Here is a 25,188-nt window from a genome sequence, read left to right on the forward strand (position 1 = left end):
CCAAACTATCAGATCGCGTCAGGGAATCCCCAAAAGTTGCAGATTACAGCCGAGATCTATGTGCACCCAGTGTGCAATTTGGACACAGAGCTGAGCTGTCAGGAAAAGGAAACTGCTTGTCGACTTCACTTTTTTAAATACTAGGAAACAGATTCCATCAAGCAATAAAAATTTTTAAAATAAAAAAATAGTATCTGACACCGTCAGCGATTCTCTCTGGAAATAAAAAGCCAGGGAACGAGGGTGGGATCAAGCAAGATATCAAAATCATGAAAGCGGGGCGCCTGGGTGGCTCAGTCGGTTGAGCGGCCGACTTGGGCTCGGGTCATGATCTCGCGGTCCGTGAGTTCGAGCCCCGTGTCGGGCTCTGTGCTGACAGCTCAGAGCCAGGAGCCTGTTTCAGATTCTGTGTCTCGCTCTCTCTGACCCTCCCCCGTTCATGCTCTGTCTCTCTCTGTCTCAAAAATAAATAAACGTTAACAACAACAAAAAAAAAAAATCATGAAAGCAATGAACAAAAATCGTAGATAAATCAGAAAATCGACAGTCCAAAAGAAAATGTCTTTATTCGTCTACATAATCTTATTCTTCCTTCTACGACACTAACATTACTTGAAGAAATGGAGATAGACCCTTTCACTGAAACTCAATATTCTGTGACAAATTCCACTAACACTGTCAACCAACTTTTGTACATACTTCTTTCTCTTTGATTTTTGTGTACTTTAATAGGTACTTTACAAAAGCATTCGTAACTTCATCTGTAATACATGAAAATCTAAACTGACAACATTTCAAAAAGAAAACTTCCCAGGAAATATCAACACGTATAATATTGCTCCACTACAAGTAGTCTGGCATCTGCTTCATGGAAACATGGCCATGATTAAGAGTGTTTTTTTGAATGTAGTCTAATCAATACAGCATTTCAAGGCAATGAGAAATGAATGGAATATTCCAAACAGCAAGTCATTCGCAACAGTTTGGAATAGTCTTAGGTACATAGTTCACACAGGGCATAATTCACAGGGATCCAAGATTTGAAATGTGTAAAATAAACCACTAGGGAAATAAAGGTGACAAGCTGTGACACCAAAAATAAAAACCATAAATTTAGTATCCGATGCGTTTTAGTATTAGCAATAACAAATAGTTCAGCTCGATTTTAAGTTAAAAGCAAATAAACAAGGAAATATATTTTTAATATTTGAAAGAAAAGATATGTTAATTAATAAAGAGATCTTTAAGTCAATAGAAACGTGAATCCGGCTACATAACTAAGCACTCATGATAAAAAAGAAATGACAGTGAATGACAAATGTATGTAAAAGTCTATTATGAGAATTTAAAAGAATGCAAATGTTTAAGTAAAAACATGTAACCTATCATTTATTGAGAGAAAATTTTTTCATTTTACTTCTATACACAAAAGTTCACTCTGGTGTAGTTTCAGGAATTGTGACAAAATGCGGAGATCTGTGTAACCACCACCACAGCCAAAATCCAAAACTATTTCACCACAGCCCTCAAATTCCTTCGTGCTACTCCTTTGAAGGCAAACTTCCTTACCACTCTATCCTCTGGCAGCTACTATCTATACATCATGCCTACAGGTTTGCCTTTTCTGGAAAGTCCCATGCATATAGAATCTTACAGTATGTAATCTTGTTGAGTCTGTACTCAATCCTTTGACTGAGTACAATATACTTCAGATTCATCCTTCTTATTTTATGTATCAATACACATACATTGTTGGTTTTTATTTCCCAAGTCCTTGGGGAGCCTGGGTGGGTCAGTCCTTTAAGTGTTCGAATTCGGCTCAGGTTATGACCTCATGGTTCCTTTGTTCGAGCCCCACTTCGGGCCCTTTGCGGACAGCCCAGAGCCTGAAATCTGCTTCGGATTCTGTCTCCTCTCTCTGCCCCTCCCCTGCTTGCACCCTGTCTCTCTCTCTCTCTGGTATGTGCTTGAGGAGATACTTATTCCCAGTCACTGTTACTCTGAGTTTAATTCATGTAAACTCCCTGGAGGCTCGTTGCTATCAAATTTTACCGGATTGTTAATCTGGCACTTCCAGCACGTACACGACTCCACATGACGCTATCATAAAATTAACGTTCAGTGATGTGCGTACAAGAATGTTTACATCAGTCAGGGTCCAGATGGGAAGAGAATCCACCCAAATGTTATAAGAGAGGGAATTTAATAGAGCAGGTTAAAACAGGCATTTTAAAGGCAAAAGTGGACACTGAGGCAACACAGGCGTAACACGGGCAGAGAGCAGCTCCCATCTCAGGGTAACATGACGGAAGAAGTCACTCAGGAGAGCGGCCCCACAGAACTGGGATTCCACACCTGAAGCGGAGGAGGTGCTGGGTCATGCTGATACTACAGATACTCAGAGAAGAGCCCTGCAGAACTGGAATTCAGACCTTCAGACCTTCAGAGCGGTGTCGTCCAGTTACCGCAGGCCGCTCAGAAGGGCACGGAGGTGGGGGGATAACGCCTCTGAGGCTCACGCCTCCCAGCTGGTGTGCCCATCGGGGAGGGATCAATATGGCTGCACCTGGGAGACCTAAAAGAAGCTGGTGAGAAAACATGCTGGGATTCGACAGTGGTGATGGTTGCACGACTTTGTGAATATACTTACAAACCACTGAATTTTCCACTCTTAAAGGAGTGAATTTAATGATAGGTGAATTATATCTCACCTATTTTTAAATTTTTAAAACAATTTTTAAAAAGAAGCTGTAGTCTACTACTAGTGGCCAAAGTGCAGGGCCATCGCTGGGGTGATGTTAAGGAAAGCATCCCGTGATGACACCTCACAGCCTGGAGCCTGCTTTGAATTCTGTGTCTCCCTCTCTCTTTGACCCTCGCCCCCACGCGCTCTCTCTCTCAAAAATAAACATTAAAAAAAAAAGAGGTACTTAAAAAATAAGTCAGTAACACTAAAAAAAGATAAATGGGGAACCTGGGTGGCTTAGGTGGCTCAGCATCGAACTCTTAGTTTCAGCTCAGGTCATGATCTCACGTTTCTGTGAGACTGAGTCCTGACGGGCTCTGTCCTGGAGGTGCAGAGTCAGCTCAGAATCAGATCTCCTCTCTCTGCCCCTTCCCAACTCGTACTTTCTCTTTCGCTCCCTCAAAGTCAATAAATCTAAATAAATAAAACTCAAAAGATGTTCTTAGCAATTTTCTGTATTCGTTATACCCACGCGACCCTGAAGAAAATAGCCAACCTAGAAGAGTGACGCTGCCAGATATCATAACTTATAATTAAGTTACGATAAATAAAACGCAGTGGTATTGTCATGAAGGATAACTCAGCCAATACAACAATCAGAAAGCCCAGAAACAAAACCACAAATACATGCTCACACAATAAATGACAAATATAAAACCACCAATCAGCAGGAGAAAGGACAGTCTTTTCAACCATCATCAGAAGGCATGGAGAAGATCAGACATAACTCAGAAAAGATATTTTCAATAAATACATATTTCTACAAACAATTCATATCCAAGATATATTTTAAGACTTCTAGAATTCATTTTTAGGGAATTTTTTAAATATAATTTATTGTCAAAATGGATTACATACCACACTCAGTGCTCATCCCAACTAATGCCCTCCTCAGTTCCCAACACCCACTTTCCCCTCTCCCCCACCCCCCATAAACCCTCAGTTTGTTTTCTGTATTTAAGAGTCTCTTATGGTTGGCTCCCCCCACCCCTGTTTGTAACTATTTTTTCCCTTCCTCTCCCCCCATGGTCTTGTGTTAAGTTTCTCAAGATCCACATGAGTAAAAATATAGTATCTATCTTTCTCTGACTGACTTAGTTCACTTAGCATAATACCTTCCGGTTCCATCCACGTTGCTGCAAATGGCATGATTTCATCCTTTCTCATTGCCAAGTAGTATTCCGTTGTATATATAAACCACATCTTCTTTAACCATTCATTAGTTGATGGACATTTAGGCTCTTTCCATAATTTGGCTGTTGTTGAAAGCGCTGCTATAAACATTGGGGTATAGGTGCCCCTATGCACCAGCACTCCTGTATCCCATGGGTAAATTCCTAGTAGTGCTACTGCTGGGTCATAGGGTAGTTCTAGTTTTAATTTTTTAAGGAATCTCCACACTTTTTCCAGAGCGGCTGCATCAGTTTGCATTCCCATCAAACTTCTAGAATTATTCAATAAGACCAATAACCCAATAAACTAGTATCGGCAAAAGACCTGAACAGTTACTTTGCTAAAGGACATCCAAAAAGCCAATGAACATATGAAAGCATACTCAACATCATTAGTCATCAGAGAAACGGCAATTAAAACCTGACGACATAGAGCAACACAACGACCAGAATGGTTGAATTTAATTAGACTGACAATATCAAGTGCTCATAATGATGAACTGCAATTAAACTCCTCACACACTGCTAGTGGCAATATGATTTAGTACAACCACGTTGGAAAACTGTTAAAACTAACACACATTGATAAATCTAGATATGTAGCTACTCTGTACCCAGCAAGTCCATTTCTGGTCACACATCTAACACACATAAGAGTTGAGGGGTGCCTGGGTGGCACAGTCAGGTGAGCATTCAACTCTTGGTTTCAGCTTGGGTGATAACCTCACGGTTCATGAGATTGGGCCTCACATTCGCTCTGTGCTGACAGCATGCAGCCTGCCGGGGACTCTCTCTCTCCCTCTCTCTCTGCTCTCCCCTGTCACATTCACACTCTCTCTCTCAAAATTAATGAATGAACTTCATTTAAAGATTTCAAAGATTTAAAAACAGTTTGTGTCCTCCAAAACACACACAGAAGAATATTTACATCAAGGTTTTTCAAATACTTTAAAACTCAAAAGAAATAAGTTTCAAAACAAGTGTGTTTCCAATACGTATCCTAAAGATGTAGCATAAAAATAAGGAGATAAACTCTGGGATAGTCACAATGGAATGCTACACAGACATATACAGCAATTAACTAATCATACACACAACATGGGTATTTTTCAAAGATACACTACTGAACCAAAGATGCCCGGTACTATATGTATATATACACACACATATAAAATACACATGGTTGTTATACACATATACAGACAGTATGTCTTAACTCAATATAACTTATTCCAATAAAAAAAAAAAAGATAACATTTGTGTATAAAAGTGACAGTAGGAGATTCTGGGTGATTCAGGGACACTGAATATTTGAGTCAAGTCAACATGCCACTTCCAAAGGTTCATCGGTGCCTCTGAGAAGTGATTCCTGAAGACCACTTCAAAGACCATTTCAATGGTCTTAAGCTCTGAACTAACGCTTTGTCATCTAATTTCCTCCTAAACTCCAACTGACTCACACTGACGGACTCACCTGGGTCACTCTGGCCTGGGGACTCTAATATCCATGGCTCCTCTCCTTGCTCCAACTGGAGGATCACTTCTGGTTTAGGAATGGATAACCCTGTGAATAAGAATCGTATCACGTGGGACAAACTGGATGAGTTTCAGGACTTCTCAAGGTGGATGACAGTATAACTCAAAGACTACACAATAAAAAAAATTTAATTTAATCCCTGTTACGGGACAGAGAGAAACAAATTCGCTGTGACAACCAAAAGGGATAAACCATCCTTGGCCTCCAAATTCCAAAGCTAAATATTATTGTAGTCTACAAAAACTCTACAGGTTTCTGTAAATACAAAACTGGAGGCCTGCCTGAGCAACAAGCACTACCTACCCACTGCGACAAGGTGGCTGTAGTTCTCCAGCATCACGTCCCTGTACAGGGTCCTCTGAGCAGGGTCCAGGCGCTGCCACTCCTCCTCAGTGAAGCCCACAGTCACATCCCCGAATGACAATAATCCCTGCAAAAGCACATTGTGCTCAGTCTAAAGTAGTCAGAATCAGGAAATATGGGGAAAAAAAAGAAAAAAAAAAGATGTTCAAAGACAAATTCTTACATGTTTTGCCGTTGAAAACTGACCAGATAATGTTACTAACCTCTACTATATATATATATATATATATATATATATATATATATATATATATATACCTTGTTTTGTGTTAGACTTTGAGAGTAAAAAAGAGATTAGAGTAGAAATACCACTGACGAATCAATTTATTCTTTAATGCAAAAGATCTGAGTGCACACATGTACTTGGAACTGCCCTGGTTCTGACAATTCCAAGTGGAATAAAATACTCTTTCTGATCTCAAAGAAGATATTCTCATAAGGAAACCCGCAAAGACATACCTGCCACAGGAATTAAAGAATCCACACCTAAGAAGACATTACGTTTATACATCAGGCTGATCCTTGGCACAAAGAGAGCCTACCACCATGAAACAATAAATAAGTAAGAAACAAAAACAGTAAGAAAATGCAGCAAACATTGCAGACTGCGGAGAATCTGATTTCCAAGCTACCACATTATTAAATTCAAATGCCCAATGTTTAATCAAAAAATCACAACACATACAAGAAAACAGGAAAACATGTAACCATATAAAACTCCTAAAAAAAAACAACAGAGGTGCTAATGAGCTCCTTGACATAGGTCTTGGCAATGGTTTTAGGTTTGACACCAAAAGCAAAAAAACAACACAAGAAGAAATAAATAGGAGTACATCATAACTAAAATGTTTTGCACACAAAAGAAAATCATCAACAAAAGTAGAAAGGAAACCTACTGAACACAGAAAATATTCCTGAGTCCTGTATCTCATTAGGGACTAATAGTCAAAATGTATAAAGAACTCACATAACTCACATGCCAAAAAAATATGAATACACATTGTTCAGAGAAGACATACAGGCCCATAAAAAAGATGCTCAACATCATTCATCATTAGGGAGAGGCAAATCAAAACCACAATGATATTACCTCCTACCTGTTAGAATGGCTATCAAAAACACAAGGAGGAACAAGTGTCAACAAGGATGCAGACAAAAGGGAACACTGGGCACTGTGCGTGGGAATGTAAACTGGTGCTATGGAAAACAGTATGGAGGCCAGACAATTAAAAGTAGAACTACCATGTGATCCAGCCATTCCACTTCCAGTATTTACCCACCCCCCCAAAAAAAATAAAAACATTGACTCAAAAAGATACATACACCACCATGATTACAGCAGCATTATTGACAATATCCAAGATATGGACACAACCTAACTGTCCACTGATGGATGAATGCATAAAGAAATTGTGGTATGTATATACAACGGAATATGATTCAGCCATGAAAAATAATGAAACCTTGCCATTTGCAACAACATGGATGGACTTTATGGCATGATGCTAAGTGAAATAAGTCAGAAAGAGAAAGACAAGTAAGTACCATGTGATCTCTCTTACAAGTGGAATCTTAAAAAAGCAAAAACAAAAAACAAGCTCATACAGAGAACAACTTGGTGGGGGGTGGGGTGGGGAAAATGGGTGAATCCTTTTTTTCTAGTTTAAAAAACTGTCTTCAAGAGAACAAGGAAACTACAATATCTTTTATGAACATGGATGTAGAAAGTCCTCAACAAAATATTTCCAAACAGAATTCAGCAGCATAGTAAAAGGATTATTACATATCACAAAGCTATAGTAATCAAAACACATGGTACTGGCACCAAAATAGACAAAAATCAATGGAACAGAATCGAGACCTCACAAGTAAACCAAAAACAATATGGTCAATTAATCTATGCCAAAGGAAGCAAGAATAAACTTTGTGAAATAGACAGTCTCTTCAACAAATGGTGCCGGGAAAACTGGACAGCTCCATGCAAAAGAATTAAACTGGACCACTTTCTTACACTATACACAAAAAAGAAACTCAAAAGGGATTAAAGACCTAAATGTCAGCCCTGAAATCATAAAACTCCTGGAAGACACCTACACCCAGTAACTTCTTTGACATGGGCCATAGAAACATTTTTCTAGATATGTCTCCTCAGGCAAGGGAAATAACACCAAAAATTAACTGTTGCAACTACACCAAAATAAAAAGCTTTTGCACAAAGAAAACCATCAACAAAACAAAAAGGCAACCCAGTGAATGGGAGGAAATATCTGAAAATGATATATCCAATAAAGAGGTTAATAACCAAAACATATGAAGAGCTTATACACCTGATTAAAGCAGACATACAGGAGCGCCTGGGTGGCTCAGTCAGTTACGCATCCGACTTTGGCTCAGGTCATGATCTCAAAGTTCGTGGGTTCGAGCCCCACACTGAGCTTTGTGCTGACAGCTTGGAGCCTGGAGCCTGTTTCAGGTTCTGTGTCTCCCTCTCTCTCTGCCCTTCCCCTGCTCCTGCTCTCTGTAACCCTCTCTCTCAGACACAGGAAAACATGTTCAACGTCACTCATCATCAGAGAAATGCAAATCAAAACCACAATGAGGTATCACCTCACACCTGTCAGAATGGCTAGTATCAAAAAGAAATAACAAATGTTGGCGAGGATGTGGAGAAAAATGTAAATTTTTGGTGGGAATGGAACTGGTGCAATCACTGTGGAAAACAGCATGGTGGTTTCTCAGAAAAGTAAAAATGGAAATACCATATGACCCAGTAGTTCCACTACCGTGCATTTAGCCAAAGTAAATAAAACACTTAATTTGAAAAGACACATACACCCCTATGTTTACTGCAGTATTATTTACAATACCCAAGATATGGAAGCAACCCAAGTGTTCACTGATACATGAAGGAATAGAGAAGATTTGGTATATATACACAATGCAATATTACATAGGCATTAAAAAGAATGAGATCTTGGGATTTGGGACTAAATGGATGGCACTAAAATGTATTAAGCTAAGTGAAATAAGACAGACAGAAAAAGAAAAATACCACATGATTTCACTTCCATGTGGAATCTAAAAAAGAAAACAAATGGACAAAGAAACAAAAGAGACCCATAAATACAAAGAACAACCTGGTGGTTGCTAAGGGAAAGTGCTGGAAGATGGGTGAAACCGAGAAAGAGGATTAAGAGTTACAACCTTCGAGTTACTAAATAAATCGTGGAGATGAAAAGTACAGAACAGCAAATAAGGTCAGTAATATTGTAATAATGTATGGCAAAGCTGGTGACTACACTTATTGTGGTAAGTACTAATGTATACAATTGTTGAAACAGTATGTTGTACACCTTACGCTAATATAAAATTGTATGTTAATTGTGTTTCCTTTAAAAAATAAAAAATAAAAAAAAAAGGGGGTACCTGGGTGGCTCAGTCGGTTAAGCGGCCGACTTCGGCTCAGGTCATGATCTCCCGCTCTGTGAGTTCCAGCCCCAAGTCGTGGTCTGTGCTGACAGCTCAGAGCCTGGAGCCTGCTTCAGATTCTGTGTCTCCCTCTCTCTCTGGCCTCCCCCGTTCATGCTCTGTCTCTCTCTGTCTCAAAAATAAATAAACATTAAAACAAAACAAAACAAAACAAATAAAATAAAATAAAATAGGGGCACTTGGGTGCCTCAGTCGCTTGAGCAACCCACTCTTGATTTGGCTCAGGTCATGATCCCAGGGACATGAGATCAAGCCCTGTGTCACACTCCACACTGGGCACGGAGCCTGTCTAAGAGTCTGTCTTTCCCTTTTCCTCTGCCCCATCCCTGCTCACGTCCACACTCACTGTCTAAAAAATTAATAAAATTTAATTTAATTTATATTTTAAAAAAGGATTATTATACACCATGACCAAGTAGATCCATTCCTGGAATGCAAGTATGGTTCAACATACAAAAATTGATTAATAGAATACACCACATCCATATAATGAAGGAACAAAACCCCACAGATGACAATCTCAAGTGATACAGAAAAAGCATCTGACAAAATTCAACCATCTTTCTTGTAACAGCAGTCAACAAAAAGCCAAAAATCTAACACACACACACACACACACACACACACACACACACACACACAGGAAAAATTATTCTCAGTGGTGAAAAGGCGGAAAGCTATTCCTCTCAGATCAGGAGCAAGGTCAGGATGCCTGCTTTCACCCCTTGTCTCCAACACAGGACTGGATGTTCTAGTCAGAGCATTAGACAAGAAAAAGAAATAAAAAGCATCTAAATTAGAAAGGAAAAAGTAAAAGCATCTGTGCAAATGAAATAATATTACATGTAGAAAAACCTAAAGACTCCACAAAAAAAGCGGCTGCATCAACTAAATGAATTCAGCAAAGTAGCAAGATACAGCAACACACAAAATTCAGTTGCATTTCTATATAGGTACAATGAACGACCTGAAACGGAAATTACAAAGCCAATTCCACTTACCAAAGCATCAAACAAAATCTTAGGAATTACTGTGACCAAAGATGTAAAAGATCTGCACAATAAAAACTACAAAATAGTGCTGAAGGCATTAAAGAAGGAATTAATAAATGGAAACACATCCCATGTTCATGGATTAGACAACTTCTTGTTAAAATGTCAATACTACTCAAAGTGATGTACAGTTTCAATGAAATCCTTAGCAAAATCCCAATGACGTTTTTTGCAGAAATTAAAAAAAAAAAACCATCCTAAAATTCAAAGAAACCAGACTATCCACAACAATCCTGAAAAACAACAAAACTGGAAGACTTACACTTCCTGATTTCAAAACTTAGTACAAAGCCACAGCAATCAAAACAGGATGGTACCAGCATAAAAAGGGACAAATAAGACCAATGGAATAGAAAAAAAGAGTCCAGAAATAAACACTCACACATATTGTCAAATGATTTTTGACAAGGCTGTCAAGACCACTCAATGGGAAAATGACAGTCTTTTCATCAAATGGCACTAGAAAAACTGCATAGCCACATGCAAAAGAATAAAGTTGGACCCTTACCTAACACCATAGACAAAAATCAACTCACACCAAATACCTAAATTTAAGATCTAAAACAACAAAACTTAGAAGAAAACATAGGACAAAAGATCCACAACACTGGACTTGGCAAGGTTTTCCTGGAGATGACATCAAAGGCATGGGTGACAAAGAAGAAATTGACAAACTTTTCATGAAAATGGAAATATTTTCACTACAAAAGATACTATCCACAGAGTTCAAAGTCAATCCACAGGAAAAAATATTTATAATTCATATATCTGATAAGGAATTAATATCCAGAATATATAGACAACTCCTAATATTCAGCAACAACAACAACAAAACCCAAAACAATCCAATTCAAAAATGGGCAATGCAGTTGAACAGATACTTCTCCAAAGAAGATACACAAATGGCCAATACACAAGAAAAGATACCAAAGGAAATACAAGTCAAAGGTACAGTAAGATCCCACCTCACACCCATTAAGATTGCTACTACCAAAAAAAGAAAAAGCAACTGTTGGCAAGGATGCAGAGGAAATGGAACTCCCGTGCTCTGCTGCTGACAGTGTAAAGCGGTACAACCATTGTAGAAACAGGATGGAGCTTCCTCAAAAGTGAAACTAGAATTACCTTACGGCCCAGCAATTTTCCTTCGAGGTATATACCCAAGAGGAGGTCTCAACCACATGTCTGCACACTCGTGCTCACGGCAGCATCATTATTCACAATAGCGGAAACATGGAAGCAACTCAGGTGTCCACGGACAGGTGAATGGACAAGCATAATGTGCATATACGTACAATGGGATATCACTCAGCCTTAAAAATGGAAAAAACCCTGCAATACGCTACAACATGGATGAATCTTGAGGACGTAATGCTAAGCGAAATAAGCCAGTCACAAAAGGACAAAGACTGGGGAGTTATTGTTTAAGAGGTATAGAATTTCAGTTTTTACAAGATGAAAAGAGTACGGGGATGAATGGTAGCGACATTTGCCCAACAATGTGAATGTATCTAATACCACTGAAGCGGCTCCTGTCACCTCCCAGAAGGCGTTACGCGGTTACCATGGGGACGGGACACTGACCACCGGTGGCTGGGAGGACGAAGACGGACCCGAGTGGAGAAGAACGTGGTCTCCCCCCCACCCCCACCAGGAGAGAAGCGACCACCCACGAGCGCCCCCAGGCCAGTTTCCGCCGGTCTTACCGAGGCCTCGGGCGACCCTTCACCTCGGAGACGAAAACACGAACCTTCGCTGGGTGACAATCGCGGGGACGCGCTGGTTCGCATTCGATGCATACAGACGGATCAGGACTCACCCCGCGCTCAGGCACCGTGCCGTTTCCTCCGTCACCGGCCCCTCCCGCGCGGGGCCTCCGTCCCATGGGTCAACCGCATTCAACCACCGCCACCCGATTTCTTCACCATCGGGTAGTCCCGCCTGCGTCCAGGCGCTCAGCGGCGAGAGCTACAGGGACAGTCCTCTCGCGATGCTGTGTACACCAACGTGAACTACCGGGAAGAGAGCAGTGCACATGCGCAGAAGGCCCCGAGCGGTTCCTGCGCCTGACCAGGGAGATCACGCTGAGTTTCTCAAGTCTCAGGCGACACCTCCTTGGAAAACACCTTTCATTCTTAGGCGATATTGGATAGAACTGCCCGATTTAGCAAATTAGGTACAAGCAGGAGGCAATGATGCTACAGTTTGACTCACTGTTTATCCAAAATGAATGCTAAGTACCGTACACCTCTTTCATTAATTCTATATCCCTGATGAATTGGCTCTCCTAGAAGTTCCTTCTTTTGCAGAATACACCTGCAGAATTTCTCCAGGGACAGTTTGAATTCCATTTATATTGTGTAAGGGTTAAATTATACTGTAGGGTTAACGCTTAGCTTAAAAGATAACAACTTTGTTCTAACACTGAAGGTCAAAAGATAACAGCCTTGCTTTTACTCCTGTAAATCATACTTCATACTCTTGTGAATCAGGCTTTACCAATGAAGGAAACAAGCTCAAAAAAGAGGGTCAGAGACAAGGTCAAGGAGATCCACTGGTTGCAACTTAGCGGCAGAAAGTCTAAAATAATCACCTCATTCGATAACTGTTTCTGACTCATCTGGCAACTGTTTCTAACTCATCTGGGAACTGTTTCTCTGTTCTGTTCCCAGATAATGAGAAAACGATGTGATCGGGTTTAAAAACTCTGTACCCCGGCCGTTCGAGGCCACACTCTTATCAAGAGTGTTGGTCCCGATCGGTCAGCCTTGCCTCTCATTGTAATAAACTTTGTTGCAACTGTCACTGGTGCCCGTAGCATTCTGTTTCAGGAGTTGTGTGGATGCAACAATTGTAATATCGACAGTACCATCCCTCTCTTAATTTGTTCTTCACCCTTTCAGACATCATTGATGAGAAAGCATACTCAATTCAGCATTATGAGTGGTCAAGAATCACCATTCGTATCACCAACATTGTTAGGGCAATATGATTTGAAACAAAATCTTCTCCGAACCTATAAACTTAAACACTCAGGGAGAACACAAAGAAAACAATTTTATCATTCAGTGCCAGAATACATATCAGATACAATCCAAAGACAGAAAGAAAGCTCACCCTTCTTTATAGCCAAGCAGATACAACCCATCACATAAATGTTGCAAAGATAAAAAATAACTAGCCTCAAGCAGGAGGATTTCACACCATCATTTTGTGACACATTCTTTCCCCTAAATTTACCTGGTAATTAGAATGACCACCTGTGTTAGTTTATTGGTGTTACAACAAGTTAAAAAACAAGATTCTCATATCCTATGACAGTAAGTAGTTTTGCAACATGGATCAAGGCCCCCACTACCAAAGTTTAGGCTTCTACACTCTCATAGAATATGAGATACAGAACTGCCAGCTCCCTGAAAGTTTACTTTCCAAACAGATGGTTCTGAGGTCCTTGGGAAAGATATTCTAAGTGTAAAACTGTCAAAGACATTTAACAAGATTTATTGTTTATTCTCAATGGTGCAGAGAAAAAATTTACAACTTGAAAAAAGAAAATAATCTACAAGGAGGGATGTCTCTTCATTTTTAGCAGAATATTAAGCCTCTTGTTTTGAATTTGTAAATGCCTTTACACACTCTTACCACTTAGTTAATATGGTACTGAAGGTCCTAGAAAGGACAATTAGGCAATAACATAGAAGAAAAGGCATCCAGATTGGAAATAAAGTGCTAAAACTCTTTCTCCCTGCAGATGACATGAGCTTCTATATAGAATATTCTTACGATCCAGACAACAAACATCAGAATAAACCATTGAAACACGTTTGTAAGACACAAGATCAATATATTAATAGCAAATGAATTTGTATACACTAGCACTAAGCAATCCACAAAGAAAATGTTCTTAGAAGTGAATGTAACAGGGACACCAGGGTGGCTCAGTTAATTGAGCATCCAACTATGGCTCAGGTCATGATCTACAAATGTGCCCACATTCAAAAGGAGGGGACACAGGGGCACCTGAGTGGCTCACTCAGTTGAATGTCTGACTCCTGGTTTTGGCTTAGTCATGATCTCACGGTTCTTTGGCTTAGATCATGATCTCATGGTTCAAGAGTTTGAGACCCACTTCAGGCTCTGGACTGCTGACACAGAACCTGTTTGGCATTCTCTATCACCCACATCATCTGTCCCTACCCTAGCCCCAAGCTTCTCTCTCTCTCCTTCAAAAATAAATATACTAAAAAAAAAAAAAAAAAAAAAAAAAAAAAAAAAAGGTCAGACCTTCCCTCTCAATGAGATAAGGGTCAAAAGATTTGCAAATGTTTTGAAACCTTTACACTTAGGAGACCACTTAATAGTGCCTTCTTTCATCTCCCCAATGGAAGATGCAGGGGAGCTGGGAGGTTGAAAACATCTCAAACTTCCTGAGGTTTTATTACCTGCAAATGTATGAGCACTACTGCAAGAATTGTGAGCATTTGTCTAAGTTCAGCACTGAGCAGGCACTTTAAATAGCGACACTTGCACAGGTGTACTCACATCCCACCTGCGAGAGGTGGTCTATTAAACAAAACGCCGGCGGCTTACAGGGGAAGCAACGTTCTACAAACGCCTTTTTCAAGAGCCCAGGATTGTGCATACTGAGAAGGGACAGGAGTGCCTTGGTCACTATCAGTAACGTCTGGAACTAGGAAGGGAACGGGAATATCCTGGTCGGCTCCTGTATCATAGCCATAGGACCTGGAGAAACATCTGTTACCGTGATTTACATTCAGGCTGTACTGTGAGGCAAGACATTTCCAGACTTCCTTACCCCACGGTGGGGCAGCTCTTGGGTTAATGGCCCAAGAGTACGTAAAATTTGCAGATGGGGCCACTTGTTGGCCAGAGGCTCCAGTCTTAAGAGGACCACTTATGCAGACTCTTGGGTCCTTCCCTTCATCAGGGACATCCTGGATAAGGGATGAAAGCCAGCAACATTCCCCCGAGCTCCATCACATGTCAGGATGATGATGGCATCTGTAAAGTCTAAGAACTGCTACTGCTGCTCATTCAGTTCATTCCAAGGGGCTGTCCCGATAACGGGGTCCGGGAGAAGGGGGACATCTTCCAGCACCACAGCTGAGCTGAATGAAGCAGAAGAGCACAGCCCCCTTGCAGCTGGGATACGCCAGAGACCCCACCTTTGGCTCCATCATGCAGCAAGAAGTGTCAGTAACCATGCTTGCAAGGTACTGCTTCCATGACTCAAGCTACAACAGGCAGTTGGGTATGGAGGGTCCCAGGCTCAGGGAGCCGCTTTGTGCTGGGGCACCAAGTATATGACCAACAACTGATGCTCCAATGGGGATTACTGCAAGGCTGAAGAAGGTAGTTTCTTGCATCAGAAGCCACTGGGCAGCCTATGGCCACCCTGGGGGGGGGGGGGGTCTACAAACTCCAAGAGGAATGGGGGGATACTGGCAAAGTTTCTGCAGTGAAGAAAGGCACTCACAGGAGTGCCTGTTGACTTCAATGTGGATGGATTCTAGAGCCTGTTTTTGGAGGGGGCCCTATAGAAGTTGGGCCAATTGAAGATAAAGCCATCAATAAAACTGAGTAAACTGTTTAAGTGGGGAATATGTTCCTTGCAGAACCCAAGAAGAAAAGACACATTTGTATTAACATTCTGTGTGCTAAGAACACACAAGACAAACAACAGTCAGTAGCAGTTTCATGACAGTGACAGGGATGCAACAGTCCCAGGTTTACAAGTAATTTTCAGGGAATTTACCTGAGGTGGATCTTTGCAGTATGTATGGGAAAATGAATTATCACAACTTTTGTATGTGAACGCCTAATACGTGGGTGAAGGATCTCCTTGGAGGATGAGGTCATCAATATATCATACCTGGGTTCCTGAAGAAATCTGGGTGCAATTAAGGTATTGCCTGCAAAGACTATGTGCAATGGCAAAGAGTTGCTGGGATATCCCACTGGCAGCCTGCTGAAGGTGTACCAGGACCCTTTGGAGGCGAGGGCAAACAGAGGCTGAGGCTGCTGAAAACAGCACTGGGGAGAATGTACTGGCAAAACCCATAGTAACAATATATGTACTGGTTGCTGCTTAGACGAAGGCAGTTATTTCAGGAACAGTGGTGTTGAGTCCTGGACAACTGGCCACAGCATTGAAGGATGCGGTGACCCATTGTGACATGCCAACACTATTTCCAGGTTTAAGAACACAGTAAACTGGAGTACTAAATGGAGAAGCAGCAGTGATAAGCACTTCGTCTCTGAACAGGTGGTTACCATGCTTTCAACCGGGACATACAGTACACGGGGGTCCCCTTCTGACAACCCAAATTCTACGTGCCAAAAGTTCATATTCACTCGACTGGAACCCACCATGGGAATGGGCTATAATTAAGTCAATGGGTGCTGTGACCACGGAGAACTCAGGCAATAGTTCTGTGGATTAGGAGAAAACATACCTACTCATCCGAATGTCTCAGGTTGTTCATACTGGCAAAAAAAAAAAAAAAAAAAAAAAAAAAAAAAAAAACACAGCCCGGGTGGCTTACAAACAACACAAATTTATTTCTCACAGTTCTGGAGGCCCTCAAGTCCAACAGATGAAGGGGCCAGCGGTATCAGCACGGGGGGAGGGCCTGCCTCCTGGTTCGCAGATAGCTGTCCTTTTGCTCTGTCGTCACTTGTGCAAAAGCCAAAGGCGTTCGCTCAACACTCGTGAGGGCTTTACTCCCATTCATGAGAGCTCTACCCCCATAACCTCATCACATCCCAAAGGCCCCACCTCCAGAGACCATCACACTGAGGACTGCAGTTCAACATATAAGTTCTGAGGAAACAGTCACCCGCACTCCATTTTGTGGTCAGTAACTCCGCTAAGATTTTAGGGAATGACATGATCAAATTTAGCCGAAGGCCCAAATACAGCTGTAATTCAAGCCTTGTGGTAAAGTCATGACAATTTGTCAACGGTGCGTTTCAGCAGATATTTAAGTCATTTCACAAACGATCTAGCGAAGGTACAAAAGCCAGTTAGTGCCCTTTGATCTTCTGTTGCATAAGTTATCTTCGTATAGTTTGGACTCCCAGCTGGGGCAATCTGTGCACCTTCATTTCTGTCACTTCCTTGTTTCCTTTTCCTGTACCTAAGTTCCTCCCATCCCTCATTCTTTCTTGCCAATTCTTTCCTTTTTGTTGTCACTCAATATACGTCGGGGGGTTTCTATTGACTCTAATCACACGTACAAGTTGCCTTCTCCAGAGAGCCTCCAGGGAGGATCTACGGGCTCAAGAGCCCACTCTATGGCAAAGGTTACATTGCTTCATACGGATTAAGGATCCTGGGCTTACGCTGCATTCCAATGGTCCCCTTTGCTGTGGCACAGGGTGAGTGCTTTCCCCTCTGAGCAGGAGGATGAGAACTTTTCTCAACAGAGGCAGCAGAGCACAGCTGCAAGGAGCAAGCGTGGCCCATAACCCGGCGGTTGACCGAATGTCTTCTGTAGGGCTGCCTTTTTGCAACAGTGCAGGTTTCTTCTCTCTCATTTCTCTCGCTACAAATTCCCTCACAGTATTTTGGGTTTCTAGCCATGTGAAATGACAGCTTTCAGTTTTTGTCTCCATCCTGACACCTGTGGCGGGGGCCTGGGTGGTTACAAGGGAAAGGACCACAGCCCGGCAGTCCGCCTCATAGGCAGCTGCTGCTACCTGCAGGGAATGCCAGTCAATCTCTCTGGGGTCACGGTTCACAAACAATAAGGTCATTCTATCACGGCAAGCGTCAAGGCCATCAAGCCCCAGGACTCCAAGGTTAGTCCTTTGGTGTACTGAAAAAACCCCAGCGCTTCGCAAACCCCAGGTTCACTGGCTGAGGGTTCTGCATTAGCGCAGTTGAGGTCCTTCCTCTGGCCATTTGGAAGACGTACCCTTTTGTTTCTCATCAGCCTCTGGGCCACAGGACACCACAGGTGTGCACCTCGGCACCCTCGGGCGTGAGGCGTGTGTGCAATGGCAGCAGGGGAAGTAGCAGCAAGAGATGGGGACGGCCGCTGCCCGCACATGAACAACAGCTCATCACACACCGAGGGCCGTGCACGCTTCATGCTCCCGGGGCCAGGGCAGCCCAGCTTTCCAAACTTTCACCAAGGGCCATCTGCATGCCCTCCCCGCTGGGGCACAATGACAAAAACTGGTAAGCGTGGCCACCCTCAACAGCCAGGGACGGCCAACACACGGTACGCAGTAACCAGAGAGTGCCAGCCAGACCCTCGACCCTGGGTAGCTGGGGCTCAAATGCTCACCAGTTAAAGTGCGGTGGCGTCACTGCCTCTACAGGCGGAGCGTCTCACGACACCAGCCAAACTGACTGAACCCGGAGCCCAGGCACCTGGGGTACAGCCAATTAACAATTCTTAGGGCCAAGAGCTTGTTGCCAGGGGAGGAAACAGTGACACCCAAAACAGGCAGCACAGTCCACAGCAAGAGGCTGTCTGCCAGCAACCGGTAGCTCGGTCCCAGGTGGCCTTTGTCCTATCTCAGAACTCGTTAGTCAACAACAATCACTTAATGACAACTGGATGAACTAGGTCTTACGTGGTGACCCGGGTCTTAGATGGACCATCCTCTTAGTCATGCCCACGGTGTTAACTGCCTCCTGCTAGGAGGGTTCACTCCATGTTGGTTTCAGATGTCAAGAGTCTAGGACACTGGGCCTTAACTTCAGACCACAGTTACTGTGATTAAAAATATTCTGAAGACTATAGGCACAGCTCAAATGTTCATCAGTGGCCATTATATTTGTAGTGCAGGAACACAGGACCAACGGAAACTTAGTACAGAAACAAGATGTTATGAAGAGAGGTGAGAAATTTACGACACTTGCAGAAAAGACAAGAAGGCTTATAACAACAGGAAGCTACAGCTGAAAATAGGCTTTAGCGATGGTCAGTATATGATTTCTGAGAATGCATTCTGCCTCCCACCATGGGAAAAGTGGTACTGAATACTGTGTTTCTAACTTCGTAATTATAGAAGAAACACCCTCAGAGATTCCTCTATATTGCTATAGGCAGACAGGATGGTTCATTTCTTTCACACACTTTACATTTTAGAGTAGTCGTAGAGTTACAGACACATGGAGCAGAAAGTCGAGTTCCTATACACCCCTTCACTCCTACCCCTCTGCAGCCCCCCATCATGCATATCTTGCACTAGTGTGGTCCATTTGTTACAACTGATGAGTCAATGCTGATACAGGAGTACTACCTGAAGACCACAGTTTACATTAGGCCTTACCCCGTGTTACATTTTTGGGCACTGGCAAAGGATCCGCACGCCATCTACCGTTACAATATCCTACAGCATACCCCCACTGTCCTAAAAGTCCTCCATAATCCACCTATTCAGCCTTCCCTCCCCTGCCTCAATCCTCTGGTGACCACCGATCCTTTTACTGTCTCCCCACGTGCCTTTCCAGAACGCACTAGAACTGGCAATGTAAGGTGGAAAGCCTTTCAGATTGGCTTGTCTCATTCAACAATATGCACGTAAAGGCTCCTGCATGTCTCCTGTTACCGAACGGCTCCTTTCTTTTTACCACCCACCCAATCACCGTATCCTAAAACCTGGTGAACTCGCGTCAGCGTGTTTTATTGTCGACTCCCGGAAATTTCCTACATGGGCAATCATGTTATGTGTGACTGTACACAGTTTTCTCTCCTCCTTCCCAATCCAAGTCTCTCTCCTTCTCTGGTCTTGCTCTGTCGGCGAGGACTTCCAGAAGGAGGGTGAAAGAGCAGGGACAGGGACCTCTTTGCTCTCCTCTTCTCACTGGGAAAGCATCTAGCGTCTCACCATGAAAGTACAACGTTAGCTGTAGGGCTGTTGGAGATGTTCTGTACCAAGTTAATGTTCCCCATGCTCCCAGCCAGCTGAGATTTCTTATTGTGGATGTGGGTTAACGTTTTGTGAAAGGCTCTTCTGCACCTACTGATAAGATCATATGATTATTTCTTCTTTTGCCTCCTGATGCGACAGGTGACTACCCGACTATCAAATGTTGAACCAGCACAGCACCCCTGGAATAAATCCCACATGGTCATGCCACCTAATTATATATTGTGGGATTCAACTTGGTGATGATTTATTGAGGATCTCAGCATCTATGTTCCAAGACATATAGGCATCTAGCTTTCCTTTTCAGAATTTTTTAAAAGTAATCCTACCCAAGCTAGGGTTCGAACTCAGGACCCCGAGAATAAGAGTCGCGTGTTCTACTGACTCAGCCAGCCAGGCACCCCTGTTGCTTTCCTCTCCTATAATGTCTCTGCCTGGTTTTGCTACTATAATAAGCATCACAGAATGAGTTAGGAAGGATTTCTTCTACTCCTCCTTTTTGTAAGAGGTTGTAGAGAACTGGTGTCATTTCTTCCTTCCTTAAGTGTTTGCTAGAAGTCACCAGTGAACACATCTGGGCTTGAACTTTCTGATTTGGAAGATTAAGGATGAACTCAGTTTCTTTAATAGATATTTGCCTATACAAATTTATACTTCTGTGAGTTTAGGCAGATTGTGTCTCTCAAGGAATAGATCTAGGTTATGAAATTTGTGGGCAGAGTTGTCCGTAACATTACTATCCGTCTAATGTCCATGTAATCAATTGTTATGTCTCTCTTTCACTTCTGATATTGGTGAGTTGTATCTACTCTTTTTTTATTTAAAAAAAAATTTTTTTTTTAATGTTTTTATTTATTTTTGAGACAGAGAAAGGTAGAACATGAGCAGGGGAGAGGCAGGGAGAGAGGGAGACACAGAATCAGAAGCAGGCTCCAGGCTCTGAGCTGTCAGCCCAGAGCCTGACGTGGGGCTCGAACTCACCGACTGTGAGATCATGACCTGAGCTGAAGCCGGACGCTCAACCGACTGAGCCACCCAGGCGCCCCTACTCTTTTTCGTAGTTAACTTAGCTGAAGGTTTATCAATTTTATTGGCCTTTTCAAATAATTAACTTTTCATTTTATTGTTTTTGTCTTTTTAAAGATCTGATTTCTTCTCTAAAATTATTATTTCTTTTGTTTTGCTCCTTTTCATTCAATTAACTCTTCTGTTTCTAGTTTCCTAAGGTGAACACTTAGAATATCTGTGCAACTTAAGATCATTAGTTTGTGTAACCTGATTTATGAAATCGGATAATGAAATGTAGTATACCACCTTTACACCTGTCGGTCCATAAAAGTCTCACTCTGACCTTACTCTGGCTCTTCTCCAGTCTCAACCCACCTTCTCATATGATCAAAAACCCATGACCCAGATATGTTTCTGGGTACACTGGACCTGTGATTTTACAGCCTAGTTTACAACCCTGAGTGACATATAGCCTGTCTGTGGCTTCTATTCTGAAGTCTGCCTTAGAGGGCAGTTACTTCCAGGGGTTTGTACAACTGAGGCTGAGGGCTGGATAATTCACATATGTACACAAGGCACCCCACGGCTTGAAAGGGAAAAATGAGATTACGGACTAGATATCCCTCTGCACAGAACACATTTTATTTACCATTTTGTTATTTTGATTTATGTGTTTTAAGTGGTTACATATTAGCTTTGGGGGCCTCCTTTCCAGAGGTTCCTCCAGGCCCTGACATACCTGGGAGATGCTGAACTAGGAGTGTCTGGTTTCGATTCACAATCATATTAACTACCATTATGCATATGGAACACACAAAGTTTATCGAAGGCAGCATGTGTAGATACAGGAGTCCTGTAAACTTAAGGGATACTTCATGTAAGCATTTAACGCTGTTGCCCTAATATTTGAATTATATCTCCTTTTTAAAAACTTCATATTCTCATCCATTGCCAGGATTAAGATTGCAGAAACGGTATGGTTATTAACACCAGGGAACTTCTTGTGGTGAAATCCTGATTCCTTTGTAATCCTAATGCAACACAGGTTCCAGATTCCTTTTCGATTTTGTAGCCTGTATCGACAGGTACTCAAACCATAAGTGACAATATTTTGTAGAACTACACATACACAAAAGTGCACGTAAAAACGACTAAAGTGTGAATGACGTATGTGACTTAGCATTATGGTACCATCCCCATTTCTGCTAGAGAATATACCATACTTATGTAAGATATCTTAAGAGGTAGCTCGGGAAAGGCCAAATGAGAATTCTCTGTATTACTGCAACTTCTTTTAAATTCATTGTTTCATTTTACTACTTTTTTTTTGTTTGTACATTGCACAATATTCAACTATAAATTACAATTTCTCATGTTTCCTAAAGACAAATATGGCATCAAAACCAAACCACAAGTTCCAATGTTATATTACTTCTAAAGACAATCTTCAAGCTATACGTCTCAAATTGAAGATTTCTCCTTAATAGAAATTCTGACATAACCTAGTTTGTATTTTTGCCACGAAAGAAAAAAGAAAAAAAAAAAAAAACATTCACAAAAGCAAAATTCTGCAAGGTTTTATACCCACATTTGCTGGGTACATTCAACGGAATATATTTAACAAGACTGTCCTATATGTTTTGCAGTCTGCTTCGGGGTAAAATAAGGCCAGTTTGTGGATGAAGGTTACCCAACATTCAGAACATCGACATTACTTCCTCCACAGCGTGCGTTCTCTGAAGCATAGCGGCTACTGAACCACAGCTCACCATTCCTAAGACCCACTGCAATCATAAGGTTTTTCTCCTGTATGTGTTCTCTGATGTACAATGAGGTTTGACTTCTGAGAGAAGGTTTTTCCACATGTGTTACATTCATAGGGCTTCTCGCCTGTGTGTGACCTCTGATGCTTAGCAAGGTCTGATTTTCGGTAAAAAATTTTCCCACATTCATTACACTGACAAGATTTCTCCCCTGTGTGAGCCCTATAATGCACTGTGAGGGATGATTTGTGACTGAAGGATTTCCCACATTCGTTACATTCATAGGGTTTTTCCCCTGTGTGTTTTCTCTGATGTAAAGTAAGTCCTGACTTCACACAGAAAGACTTCCCACATTCATTACATTTATAGGGCTTCTCTGCTCTATGAGTTCTCTGGTGCACAATTAGAGCTGATTTGTGACAGAAAGCCTTTCCACATTCATTACACTCATAGGGTTTCTCTCCTATGTGGATTCTCTGGTGCTGAGTGAGCTGAGACTTCTGGCAGAACGTTTTCCCACATACATTACATTCGTAGGGTTTCTCCCCTGTGTGTGTCCTATTGTGTTTAGTCAGGTACGATTTATTATAGAATATTTTTCCACATTCGTGACATTCGAAGGGTTTCTCTCCTGTATGTGTCCTGTAATGTTGAGAGAGGGTAGACTTATGGCTGAAGAATTTCCCACATTCAGGACACACAAAGGGTTTCTCTCCTGTGTGAGTTCTCTGATGCACTGTGAGGTCAGACTTCAAGCAGAAGGTTTTTCCACATTCGTAACATTCATAAGGTTTCAACCCTGTATGAATTATCTGATGCCTAGTGAGAACTGACTTGTGGTAGAAAGTTTTCCCGCATGCATTACATTTGTAGGGCTTATCCCCTACATGGGTTCTCTGATGTTGTGTAAGATGTGATTTCTGACAGAAAGATTTCCCACAGTCAGGACATTCAAATGGTTTCTCTCCTGTATGAGTTCTCTGATGCACTGTAAGGTGTGAATTCATACAGAAAGATTTCCCACATTCATAGCATTCATAGGGTTTCAACCCTGTGTGTGTTCTCTGGTGTTTGGTGAGGTCTGACTTCTGGTAAAAAGTTTTCCCACATGCACTACATTGATAGGGTTTCTCCCCTGTGTGTGTTCTCTGGTGTAACGTGAGGGCTGACTTGTGGCTGAAGGCTTTACCACACTCGTTGCACACATAGGGCTTCTCCCCTGTGTGTGATCTCTGATGTTTCATGAGATTTGACTTCTCCCAGAAAGTTTTTCCACATTCATTACACTGAAAGCGTTTCTCTCCCGTGTGTATCCTCTGATGTCGAGTGAGGTGGGACTTCTCCCAAAAGGCTTTCCCACATTCATTGCATTCAAAGTGTTTCTCTCCTGTATGAGTTTTCTGAAGTTGTGGAAGGCATAAATCCCCCCGGAAACGATCCCCACTCCCACTACACTCCGAGGGTTTCGTACGTGCCCCATGAGGTTTCAAAAGGGTAGACTTCACACATAACGATTTCCCACAACCACGCAGTCCACAGTGATTCTCTTCGGAGGCATTCATGTGATGTAACAAGAAAGAGGAGTTAGGAAAGAAGGTTCTCCCATATTCAATACATTCAGAGTGATTCTCTTCAGTGATCTCTCTCTTGTACGTACTCAATGTTGCCTTTTCGGGAAAGGTTTCTTGATACATGTTATATTCAAATGTTTGATCTACACTTTGAATCTTCTCATGATCAACAGGGTCCTCATCCTGACTGAAAGTTTCCCCATGTTTAAAAAATTCACTTTTCTCGCTAGTAGGAGTTTTCTTGTGTTCAATACTGACTAGTAATTTTCCACAGTCACTAAATTCATCAGTCTTTTTTCCTAAATAGTTTTTCATATAGATACACAATTCAGAAATACAGCTGAAACTCACTCCATATGAGTCACACTGACAGAGGCTTTCTCTGGAAGGAAACGAATTTGTGTCCAGGTTAAATGGTTTTCCTATTACATTACCTCGTTCCTTGGTCAGTGTTTTCTTACTGATGAATGCAACTTCCCACATAGGTTTACGCTGGTTTTCTCGGCTCCTTCCTTTCTTGTGATCAGTTTCCCAGACTTCTAAAGATAGGAAAAATTAACCGTACACATAAATACTAA

General features: G+C 41.9%; 3 protein-coding genes across 5 annotated transcripts in view; all 3 read right to left on the bottom strand.

Moving 5' to 3' along the window:
• Positions 1-12,754, bottom strand: part of LOC131493688 (zinc finger protein 37A-like) — an 80,584-nt gene extending 67,830 nt beyond the window's left edge. For 2 of the 3 annotated variants that reach the window (XM_058698334.1, XM_058698336.1), the window contains exons 1-3: positions 12,110-12,754; positions 5,759-5,885; positions 5,393-5,482 (exon numbers count right to left, since the gene is read on the bottom strand). In XM_058698334.1, the coding sequence (XP_058554317.1) occupies positions 5,393-5,482; positions 5,759-5,885; positions 12,110-12,244 (352 nt within the window). In that variant the 5' untranslated portion in view covers positions 12,245-12,754. The remainder of the gene's footprint in view (positions 1-5,392; positions 5,483-5,758; positions 5,886-12,109) is intronic. The other variant, XM_058698335.1, reaches the window with a different exon arrangement.
• Positions 1-25,188, bottom strand: part of LOC131493667 (zinc finger protein 33B-like) — a 94,023-nt gene that overhangs the window by 35,072 nt on the left and 33,763 nt on the right. The window lies entirely within an intron of this gene.
• Positions 22,556-25,188, bottom strand: part of LOC131493668 (zinc finger protein 33B-like) — a 35,989-nt gene continuing 33,356 nt past the window's right edge. Inside the window, 2 exon segments of the mRNA XM_058698278.1 lie at positions 22,556-23,076; positions 23,078-25,149. Coding sequence (XP_058554261.1) covers positions 22,963-23,076; positions 23,078-25,149 — 2,186 coding nt within the window. The 3' untranslated portion in view covers positions 22,556-22,962.

The sequence above is a fragment of the Neofelis nebulosa genome, chromosome 13 (assembly GCF_028018385.1).
Source record: "Neofelis nebulosa isolate mNeoNeb1 chromosome 13, mNeoNeb1.pri, whole genome shotgun sequence".
Lineage (NCBI taxonomy): Eukaryota > Metazoa > Chordata > Mammalia > Carnivora > Felidae > Neofelis > Neofelis nebulosa.